Source organism: Salvelinus fontinalis, chromosome 42 (assembly GCF_029448725.1).
Source record: "Salvelinus fontinalis isolate EN_2023a chromosome 42, ASM2944872v1, whole genome shotgun sequence".
Classification (NCBI taxonomy): Eukaryota; Metazoa; Chordata; class Actinopteri; order Salmoniformes; family Salmonidae; genus Salvelinus; species Salvelinus fontinalis.
In genome coordinates, this window is record NC_074706.1 from 12,777,532 (window position 1) to 12,790,304 (window position 12,773).

Below are 12,773 nucleotides of genomic sequence, written 5' to 3' on the forward strand. Positions count from 1 at the left end.
TCAAATATTTGAGGTAGTCGAATGTAGCTCTTATAGAGTTTCAACTAAAAGGCAACTGTTTTCTTTGATATTCAAATACAGGCCTCAGAAAAACAAATAATATTTGAAAAATATATATTTATTTGAAGGCTGTCATATTTGATGAAGAACCCGAAAACGCTCACCCCGTTGCTATGCGATTAAAATGCAATTAACAAAGTATTAAGTAACATGCTAATAAAATGTTTCTCCAAAAGTAATTACAGTTTTATTACACAGGTACAAGAACAGTTTAATGTCAAGTGTTACTGAGAATGCTAACAGTAACGAAATATGGCTATTTGATGTCGAAAGGAAACTGTAACGGCAGCCTGTGCACTCTACAAAATAGATGGCATCATGAGGAAGGAAATTATGTGGATATATTGAAACAACATCTCAAGACATCCGTCAGGAAGTTAAAGATTGGTCGCAAATGGGTCTTCCAAATGGACAATGACCCCAAGCATACTTCCAAATTTGTGGCAAAATAGCTCAAGGACAACAAGGTCAAGGTATTGGAGTGGCCATCACAAAGCCCTGACCTCAATCCTATCGAAAATTTGTGGGCAGATCTTAAAAAGCATGTGCGAGCAAGTAATCTTACAAACCTGACTCAGTTACACCAGCTCTGTCAGGAGGAATGAGAATTTTTACTAGGATTAAATGTCAGGAATTGTGAAAAACTGAGTTTAAATGTATTTGTCTAAGGTGTATGTAAACTTCCCACTTCAACTGTATATCAGTTTGGGATTCGTGCAGTCAAAATGTGCAGTGCACAAATGATTTATAGTTATGTTCCGGTCTCACGACCATCCGCTCAAGGAATAATCGTCCCACGGCTGAATGTAATTGGAGAACCCAGGAATAGTATGTTTGAAACAAGAACACTTCCCCTCAGATGGAAAAATAGTTTCCAAAGAGTCATACTTATCTGTACAAAAATATAATTGGTTTTTGTTTGACTTGATTATGTACACCTGAGGCAATGGACATTCAGGGGAACGGACATTTACAGAATGCTCAGATATACATCTATTGTGTAGATCAAATATGACTGTCAGATAAATTGTAATAGTATAGGAAATTGTGTTCTATTCATTCTATTTTTTATCTTCAACATGCAGTTCCAGATACAATCCAGATACAAGGCAGCCAATCCAATAGTTTCGGAAAAGTAGTCACTTCCTGAGATCTGTTAAAAAAAAAGAAAAAAAGAAAAAAAAAAGTAGTTGCTTTCTCAGATCTGTATTAAAATAGTTTTAAAAAGTAGTACTTTTTTGAATCTTCACCCCCTATAGTTTTAACTATAGTTAAACATATAGTTATCCCAGGTCTGGAAGAGTTGCAGAGTTAATTGAAAATAATATCATTGTTGATTAGTTGTTATTTTTTTCATTAACGAGGCAACTTGCTCTTGATCCATATGGTCTATCCACTTGAAACTCGTGGACAATATGGACGCAGATATAAAACATTAATACAATACATAAATACAAGCGTAAATTACTACCATCCACCGTTCAAAGTTACTTACGTTTTGTGTCTTGCCCATTCACCCTCTGAATGGCACACATACACAATCCATGTCTCAATTGTCTCAAGGCTTAAAAATCTTTCAATAACTTTTCTCCTCCTCCTCCTCATCTACACTGATTTAACAAGTGACATCAATAAGGGATCATAACGTTCACCTGGATTCACCTGGTCAGTCTATGTAATGGAAAGAGCATGTGTTCTTAATGTTTTGTGTACTAATTGTAGAATGTCACCTGTTATTTACCAACATTATTGATCCCTGAAACTTTGATAAATTACCGGTAGCTTTGCAACCCTAATCTAGCATCACAATCATTCCCACATGATCCTCCTGTACTGAATCGTGTTCTTCTCTTTCTACTGTTCTCAGATCAGCATTCTGGACTCCAAGCGGGGCATGAACGTGGGCATTTTCCTCAGGCAGTTCAAGAGGTAAGTCTTCCTCCGGTTCTGTTAGATTAGCTTACATAAAGCAGGGATACAATTCCACTGATTGGCCTGAGGGAGAGAAACGAGACGCCTTTGGTGAAACACGACACCGTAACTTGTTTTAAGTGGTGGCCTCCTTAGTCTGGCATAAGGTCACGTGTGTGTACGTGTCGTAATTATGATGTTTGCTGTATTTACATTTTATTCATTTAGCAGAGGCTCTTATCCAGAGCAATTTACCTGAGTAATTTGGGTTAAGTGCCTTGCTCAAGGCACATCAGCAGATTTTTCACCTAGTCGGCTTGGGGATTCAAACCAGCGACTTTTTGATTGCTGGCCTATTGCTCTAACTGCTAGGCTACCTGCTGCCCCTGCAGAGTTGTCAATCTGCTAGGGTAGTGGTTCTCAATCCTGGTCCTGAGGACCCAAAGGGGTGCACATTTAATTTATTTTTTTACCACAGCACAACACACCTGATTCAAATCACCAAAGCTTGATTGTGAGTTGATTTTGCTGAGGCAAAAAAATAAATTTGCACCCCTTTGTGTCCCCAGGTCCAGGATTGACAACTACTGGGTTAGGGTATTTCAATAGAGGGGCGAGGAAAATTACAGTACAACTAGTTTGTACTGTCTGTGCCTGTTGCATTTGTTGTTCACAGCATGACATACAGTGCCTTGCAAAAGTATTCATCCCCCTTGGCGTTTTTCCTATTTTGTTGCATTACAACCTATAATTTAAATGGATTTATATTTGGATTTCATGTAATGGACATACACAAAATAGTCCAAATTGGTGAAGTGAAATGAAAAAAAGGGGCACCACCAAGCAAGCGGCACCATGAAAACCAAGGAGCTCTCCAAACAGGTCAGGGACAAAGTTGTGGAGAAGTACAGATCAGGGTTGGACTATAACAAAAAAAACGAAACTTTGAACATCCCACGGAGAACCATTAAATCCATTATTTAAAAAATGGAAAGAATATGGCACCACAACAAACCTGCCAAGAGAGGGCCACCCACCAAAACTCACGGACCAGGCAAGGAGGGCATTAATCAGAGAGGCAACAGTGACCAAAGATAACCCTGGAGGAGCTGCAAAGCTCCACAGCGGAGATTGCAGTATCTGTCCATAGGACCACGTTAAGCCGTACACTCCACAGAGCTGGGCTTTACAGAAGAGTGGACAGAAAAATAGCCATTGCTTAAAGAAAACAATAAGCAAACATGTTTGGTGTTCGCCAAAAGACGTGTGGGAGACTCCCCAAACATATGGAAGAAGGTACTCTGGTCAGTTGAGACTAAAATATTTTTTGGGGCCATCAAGGAAAACGCTATGTCTAGCGCAAACCCAACACCTCTCATCACCCCAAGAATACCATCCCAACAGTGAAGCATGGTGGTGGCAGCATCATGCTGTGGAGATGTTTTTCATCGGCAGGGACTGTGAAACTGGTCAGAATTGAAGGAATGATGGATAGCGCTAAATACAGGGAAATTCTTGAGGGAAACCTGTTTCAGTCTTCCAGAGATTTGAGACTGGGACGGAGGTTCAACTTCCAGCAGGACAATGACCCGAAGCATACTGCTAAAGCAACACTCGAGTGGTTTAAGGGAAATCATGTAAATGTCTTGGAATGGGCTAGTCAAAGCCCAGACCTCAATCCAATTGAGACTCTGTGGTATGACTTAAAGATTGCTGTACACCAGTGGAACCCATCCTTCTTGAAGGAGTTGGAGCAGTTTTGCCTTGAAGAATGGGCAAAAATCCCAGTGGCTAGATGTGCCAAGCTTATAGAGACATACCCCAAGAGACTTGCAGCTGTAATTGCTGCAAAAGGTGGCTCTACAAAGTATTGACTTTGGGGGGATGAATAGTTATGCACACTCAAGTTCTGTTTTTTTTGTGTTATTTCTTGTTTGTCTCACAATAAAAAATATTTTGCATCTTCAAAGTGGTATGCATGTTGTGTAAATAAAATGATACAACCCCCCCCCCCCCCCCAAAATCCATTTTAATTCTAGGTTGTAAAAAAAAAACATTAGGAAAAATGCCAAGGGGGGTGAATACTTTCGCAAGGCACTGTATAAGTGACCTTTATATTGTGTGTACCAAACACGTGTCCTGTGTTTGTATCTGCATGCGTGTTTGTGCAGGTGTTTTTGTGTATATCTCTGTGCAAGTGAGTGTGTGTGCATATTTGCGTCATTAATCTGTTTCTCTGTACCTATCTCCATAGCAACCTAGTGTTTAGTGGACAGTCCAGCTCTCTTCCCACTGGTCCCCAGTGTAATCAGACCCAGCTTTAGCCCTTATTTTATGTAGCTGACTTTTCCATTGCGAAACAATGTAGCTCGAATGCTAAATGGTCCCAACTCCCAAGGTGACTACCTCACTGATGCAGCATTTCAGTGACTAAAGCAGATCAAGACCATTCTGAATGAATCCAAACTCAGATCACTTACGCAATATTATCAAACCTATTACTCTATGTAGGAAGATACTTTATTGTAGTACAACCTGCCATGACAGTATAGATATTTAAATCAAAATGCTATTGAAATCCTTTTTGGGGAAATTTGAGCTTGTTGCCAATCTTTTTATGCTTGTCGTTGTCTTATTTGGCAAGGTGCCACTGCTGTATGGTTGGATGCAGAAACAGTGTCAACAGGCTACAATTTCCCTAAATGCCAAGAAAAAACAGTTGATAAAGGTTTCCGATTCTGTAGTCGACTTCGTCATAACCGGGCTGACTGCGAAGGACGTAGCGGTATCGTAATGATACTCGACTAAGACTTTTGGAAACTAACATAGGGACAGTGGTGACCCGTCATTCAGGGCAGGTGGGGCAGAGCATATCGGTGCTCATTGGACATAAACATTAAACAAGTTGGAAATTGCAAATTCAACAATGAGGGGTTTGAAAGGAATTAGTATGGCTAACTGTAAGCCTTGCAAAGCAATCATTTGCCTGCTATTCAGTGGAGTGGCTGTGTGGTCCCAAGTCTAAGAATAATGGTCTCTTTTCCTAGTTTAAAATGATATACATTCAACATTGGCCAAGCATGTCAATGAAGCATGGTTTGTGCCGCGCTCAAAACAACTTAACTCGGAACTGCAAAATCAGAATTTAGTGAGTTCCAGGCAACTGGGAACTTAGGAAAACGAGCTACGACTGGGAAAATACGTTTTGAACTTTCATCCAACTTGGAATTGTACATTCAGAACTCTGCCCTCTAGAAAGAGCAATCACCTGAAGATCACTGACGTCATCATGATTCATCTTTTTTTCTTCGAGTTCCCAGTTGTCTTGAAAGCACCATAAATCCAGAGAATGCCAGACTTTGATGGCAAAGTTTGATGACAAAATTTGCCCACAAAGGACTGCCACCTTCCTGTTCAAAGTGTGCACAGCACAACAAGGTGAGTCCAAAAATGTCTTGTATGCTGCTGCATAAATGATGTAATATGCCAGGGAGATATGTAGACTGTAGCTAAGAAAGTAAATACTAAGTGTATGTTGTTGTCACGCCCTCTTGAGGGTGCCAGACTGCCTATCTTTACGCACACCTGTCCCCTTCGTTACGCGCACCTGCGCCTCATTGGACCCACCTGAATGCTATCATTATTTGATTGCCTCCCCTTTATCTGTCTGTTTCCTCTGTTTGTTCCCTGTGTCTGCATTGATGTCGTTACCCTGTCCAGACGCTGTTCCTGTCCTGTTTTATGTATGTTATTCATTAAGTAAGTCAGCCATATCAGCTATGGTTTTAAAAAGGAAGTAAATGAGGCTGAACGAAGTGTTTCGCTGCCGGACGAAAGCCAGGTGTAGCAGTGGGAAGGATTCACTCCATGGTGCTGAAAGGAAAGCTCCGCTGTTGGGACAGCTTTATGTAGGCCCTAACAGTTCGTGGGCACCGGTAGTCACCATTATAGTGCAAATGTCTAAGTCCCTCACCCTAAAATCTCCATGCTTTATACAGTAGTCGTTTTAATGAAAATCCTCTAGAATTGGTTTTATAATCAAAGTATTTCTCTACCAAGCCTGACTGGGCATATACTGTATTATTCAGTGTGTGTGTCACTGGCAGTGCTCTCCTCAGCCCAGACACACAGTTAATAAGTATGGCATGGGAACATGATGGCCTGCAGAAGTAGTACAGTCTAGTCTTACCTCATCGCTGTCTGTGCATGTCCTTCAAAGGCCCCTGCAAAGTTGTTTTATGTAAAAAAAAATAGAGAATTTCTTTGGACTAATTCCTGCATTTACAGAGGAATATTAGTATTGGCACTGAAGATATCTGCGCAGAAAGAGCAATGCACGGCATACAATACACACTCACATATACACACGGACACATACACACATGCAGCCGCGCACACACACACACACAAAATAGAGAGGGTTTTAGTAATATCACAAAACTGACCCTCAGATGATCTGGGTTGATAATCCTGGAGAAAAGGTCCACATTGTTCAAATCAAATCACCAATCAAATGTTATTGGTCACATACACATGGTTAGCAGATGTTATTGCGAGTGTAGTGAAATGCTTATGCTTCTAGATCCGACAGTGCAGCAGTATCTAACCGGTCATATCTAACAAATTCCACAACAATACCTAATATCTAACAAATTCCACAACAAAACCTAATACACACAATCTAGTAAAGGAATGGGATAAGAATATATAAGTATACAATATATGGATGAGCAGTGACAGAGCGGCTAAGATGCAATAGATAGTAAAGAATAGATAGTGAAGGATACAGTATATACATATGAGGTGAGTAATGTGAGATATGTAAACATTCTTAAAATGCCATTATTAAAGTGACTAGTGTTCCGTTTATTAAAGTGGCCAATGATATCAGGTCTGTAGGTAGGCAGCCGCCTCTCTGTGCTTGTGGTGGCTGTTTAACAATCTGATGGCCTTGAGATAGAAGCTGTTCTTCAATCTCTCGGTCCCAGCTTTGATGCACCTGTACTGACCTCGTCTTCTGGATGATAGCGGGGTGAACAGGCAGTGGCTCGGGTGGTTATTGTCCTTGATGATCTTTTTGTCTTCCTGTGACATCGGGTGGTGTAGGTGTCCTGGAGGGCAGGTAGTTTGCCCCCGGTGATGCGTTGTGCAGGCTGCACCACCCTATGAAGAGCCCTGTGGTTGTGGGCGGTGCAGTTTTTAAAATTATTTTTTTTTCACCTTTATTTAACCAGGTAGGCCAGTTGAGAACAAGTTTTCATTTACAACTGCGACCTGGCCAAGATAAAGCAAAGCAGTGCGACACAAACAACAACACAGAGTTACACATGGAATAAACAAACGCACAGTCAATAACACAATAAAAGTAAAAGTCTATATACAGTGTGTGCAAATGGCGTGAGGAAGTAAGGCAATAAATAGGCAATAGTAGCGAAGTAATTACAATTTAGCAAATTAACACTGGAGTGATAGATGTGCAGATGATGATGTGTAAGTAGAAATACTGGTGTGCAAAAGAGCAAAAAAGTAAATTAAAACAATATGGGGATGAGGTAGGTAGATTGGATGGGCTATTTACAGATGGGCTGTATACAGCTGCAGCGATCGGTTAGCTGCTCAGATAGCTGAAGTTTAAAGTTAGTGAGGGAGATATAAGTCTCCAACTTCAGCGATTTTTACAATTTGTTCCAGTCATTGGCAGCAGAGAACTGGAAGGAAAGGTGGCCAAAGCAGGTGTTGGCTTTGGGGATGACCAGTGAGATATACCTGCTGGAGCGCGTGCTACCATACCAGGCGTGCTACCGTACCAGGTGGTTGCCGTACCAGGCGGTGATACAGCCTGACAGGGTGGCTGTAGCTTTGGCTAGCAATATGTCCTACTGTATGTATTACATAAGCAGTCTGGAGTGGCTAATGCTAACTCACTGTGGAGTGGTAGACTGGGAGAGAGGAGAGTTGTAGCTCGGGATTTGCATGCCAGCACAGAGCATGTGCTGTATACACTCAGCTTGTACAACACATTTGACACAATGGGTGTGATTTAACTGATATTTTTGTGATACTAACGGAGAGTTTGTCTACACAATTGTGCAGAGAAACTCTCCCTTGTATCACAACGGTTTTGCCAAATGCATTTTACATCAGTTGTACAACTTGAGTGTGTACTTGAGTAAACTTAACTTAACTTGAGTGTGATCAGAGGGCTGATCTCATAGGACATTTTGCATGGCTCCCCCTGTAATTTTCATAGCATTTGACTCTTATCACAGGAGCACCTATTAACACTGCCTCGTCCACACTGGACTTGGACACTTTCGTTTATGTAACACAGTCGCTAGTGCAGTACAGTATATCGCCAATTTTTTTTGCATGTGGCTAGCATAGCCTCCAGCCGTTCTCAGCTAGCATGTTGCTAACAGTAACTCTAGCTACTTACAGGATGTTATTCGTTATTCATGTCGATGGGAACCTTGAATGCAGAAAAGAGGCAGGTTGATAATGCTAACTAAGCTAACTAGACATTTGAAACATACATTCTCCTCCTTTCAGTTGACCTCTAATGAGAATATCATATTTGAAGTGATTCTCCCGATTTGATATGACTCAAATTTCCACATATATTTCATTTTTACTGAATTAGCGGCATGTTGTTGCAGTTGCACGGGCTCCCACCGCATCTCCCCGAACCCCTTTCAATTCATGGATTCTCCAGTCCCATGGCTCATAAATCCATATCAGGCCTGGGCATCAGGCTCACACATCGGAGTGCCTGTGTGATGAATGGCTGGATTTACTGCTACGTGCAAACAGAGAGTGAGAGCCTGTGCTGTTTACCAATGAACTGAACTGACTGTTTTGGTACCATTTAAGCCAATGGGTATAAGGCTTTATAACTTGTTTTGTATGAGCCTTTAGGATGTCCTATTATAAGGTGTATAATATGTTATGTTTCTTTAACCGACGGGTATAATGCTTATAACTTGTTAAGAGCCTCTTAGAACAAGGCTTATAGTGTGTTAAGTCTCTCTGCACCAAATTGTCAACTGACTCAAAATGGCTTTTATTCAGTCAGGATCCTTATGAGATGTTCATAAGATATTTTAATACTGTACATGCTTATAACAAATCTTGCCATGCATTATAACCGCATCGTAATGCACTATAGCGGTTATCACTGTGTCCATCTCATCCAGGTCCAATCACTCCATCGTGGAGGACATTCGCCAGGGAGACGGCAAGCTGTACGGCGCTGAACTCCTCAAAGACCTGCTCAAACTCCTGCCCGAGTCTGAAGAGGTGTGTGTGTGTGTGTGTGAGAGTGTGAGAGTGTGAGAGAGAGAGTGAGTGAGTGAGTGAGTGAGTGAGTGAGTGAGTGTGTGAGTGAGTGTGTGAGTGAGTGTGTGAGTGAGTGTGTGAGTAAGTGTGTGAGTGAGAGTGAGTGAGAGGGAGTGAGAGTGAGTGAGAGTGAGAGTGAGTGAGTGAGAGTGAGTGAGTGAGAGTGAGTGAGTGAGAGTGAGTGAATGAGTGAGAGTGAGTGAGAGTGAGTGAGTGAGTGAGTGAGTGAGTGAGAGTGTGAGTGAGTGAGTGAGTGAGTGAGTGAGTGAGTGAGTGAGTGAGTGAGTGAGAGTGTGAGTGAGTGAGTGAGTGAGTGAGTGAGTGAGTGAGTGAGTGAGTGAGTGAGAGACCCATCATCCAGACTTTGCAAGCGCCATGCTTTACCAACTGAGCCACATAGGAACATGTTCACATGTTTATTGTCACTTCCACAGGTAAAGAAACTGAGGGCGTTCAAAGGGGACTCCAGCAAACTGACCCTGGCAGACTCCTTCATGTACCTGATGATCCAGGTGCCTCGGTAAGCTGCACTCATTGGTATTACAGCACAGAAATGGATTGGCCATAGGGCAGTTTGGACAAATGCTGGTCCATCTTCAGCCTTTTTTTGGTGCAGAACGATCCTTAGTTGCCTAATAAAGAGGGCCTCAACAAAATAAATGGGCCGGTGTGGGGGCCTCGAGGAAAAACTTAGGCAGGCGTGTTAGAAATGAAAGAGACCATTTCTGGACTCAGTCCATCCCTGTTACTGCATGAATCAATCAAATATTGATTCACTTATCAATCAAATCAGCCATGAGTCTACCTACCTTGCTAGTATTTTCCAGTACCCACAACTGTTCATTCTGCAATTTCATTTGCTCAAAAGGAAAATGCATGGTTATATGCTATAGCATAAACTATGCAGGTTTGAGAAATTGACTGAGTACTTACTTCAATTAAATAAAAGGGTGTGCAGTATATGGTACTGTACATTCTATTTCCCTTCAAGGGCTAAGCTACTGCTGTTTTTCTCCTTGGTAGTTAATTGATCAAGGCCAAGTGTAAATCAGGACCAGATTAGAAGAGAATGAAAACCAGCAGTGCTTTGGCCCACGAGATCGAGGGCCTGGAGTTGTATAGCAAACTGCACTTTTCTGTTCCGTGTGCCAGTGAATCTGACACCCCCTGTTCTCTGTCGCCCCTGCCAGGTTTGAGTTGCGCATCGAGGCCATGGTCCTGCGTGAGGAGTTTTTTCAGTCCTGCGCTGTGATGAGCCATGAGATCGATGTAATCCGCGTGGCCACAAAAGGTAATGATGATGACACACCACTGCCCCGCCAGCGGCCACCGCTACCCACTGGCGCTGCCGCCCATCGTCGACTGGTGACCCAGAGTCACGGCGCTGAGGTGTGACAAGGACCCAGTGTGTATGTGCGGGTGCGTGCGTGTTATATGAGCTGGTGCTGTATTCGGACATATTTATAAAGTAGATGAGTGATAGATGCAGGTAAGGAACTGGTTCAGGGAACAGAACAGAAAACCGGAAAATAACAAAATTATTTGAGGAACAGAACCCAAACCAAAAACAAAAGTGATCTATACTGTTCCGTAACAGAACTGTTATTTTGAAAGCATGGGAACCGGTTAATAATATTATTTTACGTTCGGGGCATTTTCTTCCAGTCCGACAAAAATCGCAACAAAGCGCCTATGCAAAGCCCTCATTCTGTCACTCAGAAACGTATTCCAGAGTCTGCCTGACAGCTGGAAATCTTTGCCAGTGGGTGTGCGTGTATGTGTAGGCTACATGCCCCTCCCCTCTGAAGCATAGGTTACTGTAGCCTACAGACGACATTACAAGCGTAATTCAAAAATTAGGGAGAGATGTTTAATTAGAGAAGAATGGATAGACTTTTTCAATGCTTGTTAAGGATACTATAGTTATCATGTTTCACATTGGATTGATTAGCTACAAAAGGTAAGACGCGTTTTTAATTCTCGCTAACGTTTGCTCTGGTCCAACGTTAAACCGACTCGGAAGTGCAAAGACATTCAAAGTTCCTCCATAGAAGCCGCTCCGTAGGTATAATTCTGTGGACCTAATACAGATAATGCATAACATAACAAGATGCCCAGCGCTTCAAGGCAAGCTTCCGCCATCCTCTCTCGTTCTCTCCTCACCCTCAAAATGTCAGTTGCATCTCGCTCCCTACACTGTGACTGGCAGCACAGTGTGTGTTTGTCTTTCATTATGATTAAACCATGCTATTATGGCAAAATTCAATTTGCTCTTTTAACGACTTTCTTATACAGATTAAATTGCTTACCTGCTCCACAGCAAGTTTCTCTATCCGCACTGATTGGTGAAGTAATTTCAATGTCAAGCTAAATGTAAAGACAAATATTTCAGAGTTTTACAAAGGAACAGAAAGAAATGATATAAACCAGTACTTTTTGGGGGGTTCATACCGCTTCAGAACTTTATTTTTCTGGTCAGAACAGTGGAACGGAACAAAATAAATAATGGTTCTGTTCAGAACTAATCGACTGAAAAATAATGTTGGTCCCAAACCCTGGTTCATGCAGAGGAGGTTTTCAGGTTAATGACATAAATGGGGGTTCATGCAATGAACAGACATGTAAATACAGAGATACAGAGATAGAAAGATACTGAGCTACATACTGTATTTACAGATATATAGAGACATGGATGAATGCCGTTGGAGATTTTTTCAGGGGTAGGGACAGTAAACCTAATTTGGCTAATGGTTAATGATTGCAAAGGACAAAACAGACTGTGCTGACAAACAGTTGAAACCAGTGGATGGCCACGGTGTGTCAGTGTTATTATGCTGTAGCGTGCCCATTAAGCTCTGCGTCTGAAACCAATCATATGATCCCCAGGCAACTTGTTTTGCTAATTTGGGCTCTGAAATATGCAAGTCGTTGACATTTATTGCAGTGATTATATATGCATGATTTGTTGGTATGCAGCTACTGTAGCTAATGCATTCAAATGAGCTTGGTAGTGCCTAAAGAGCAGCACCAATTTAGCTAATTATTTGCCCTGATACATTTAGTGAGCTAACCATGTCTTGAGAGTGCAGGCTGCTGTAACATTTGTATTGTGAGGCCTTTTAGGGCATGACGCAGGGTTTTTGAATGATTCATAAAACGTCTTGACACAGAGTTTCACCTCTCAGTGAATTTGGGCCTTTACAACACAGGTAGAAGGGATTGAGCCCTGATCTCCAGTGCAGAGCCTCACGTGACACGTGTCGGGAGTGTTATCCACTCGACCACAGCTCTGCACATTGATGCAACGTTGGAAAAGTTGGTATGAGCCGTGGTTATTTTGTGGGTGTTTTTTTGTGTTTACTCCATCTCATCATGAATAGCTTTTGATCTAGGATGTGCATGTACATATATGATGCATTTTGTTATGCTGTTGTCCATTCGCTATTTAAACAAAGGTCAAGTCACAG

The 12,773-nt window shown here is 41.9% G+C and overlaps 1 protein-coding gene across 1 annotated transcript in view; it reads left to right on the forward strand.

Annotated features, from left to right (window-relative positions):
* Window positions 1-12,773, forward strand: part of LOC129841281 (FH2 domain-containing protein 1-like) — a 59,575-nt gene that overhangs the window by 31,552 nt on the left and 15,250 nt on the right. Inside the window, exons 3-6 of the mRNA XM_055909477.1 lie at window positions 1,928-1,989; window positions 9,165-9,267; window positions 9,741-9,826; window positions 10,497-10,597. Of these exons, the coding sequence (XP_055765452.1) occupies window positions 1,928-1,989; window positions 9,165-9,267; window positions 9,741-9,826; window positions 10,497-10,597 (352 nt within the window). The remainder of the gene's footprint in view (window positions 1-1,927; window positions 1,990-9,164; window positions 9,268-9,740; window positions 9,827-10,496; window positions 10,598-12,773) is intronic.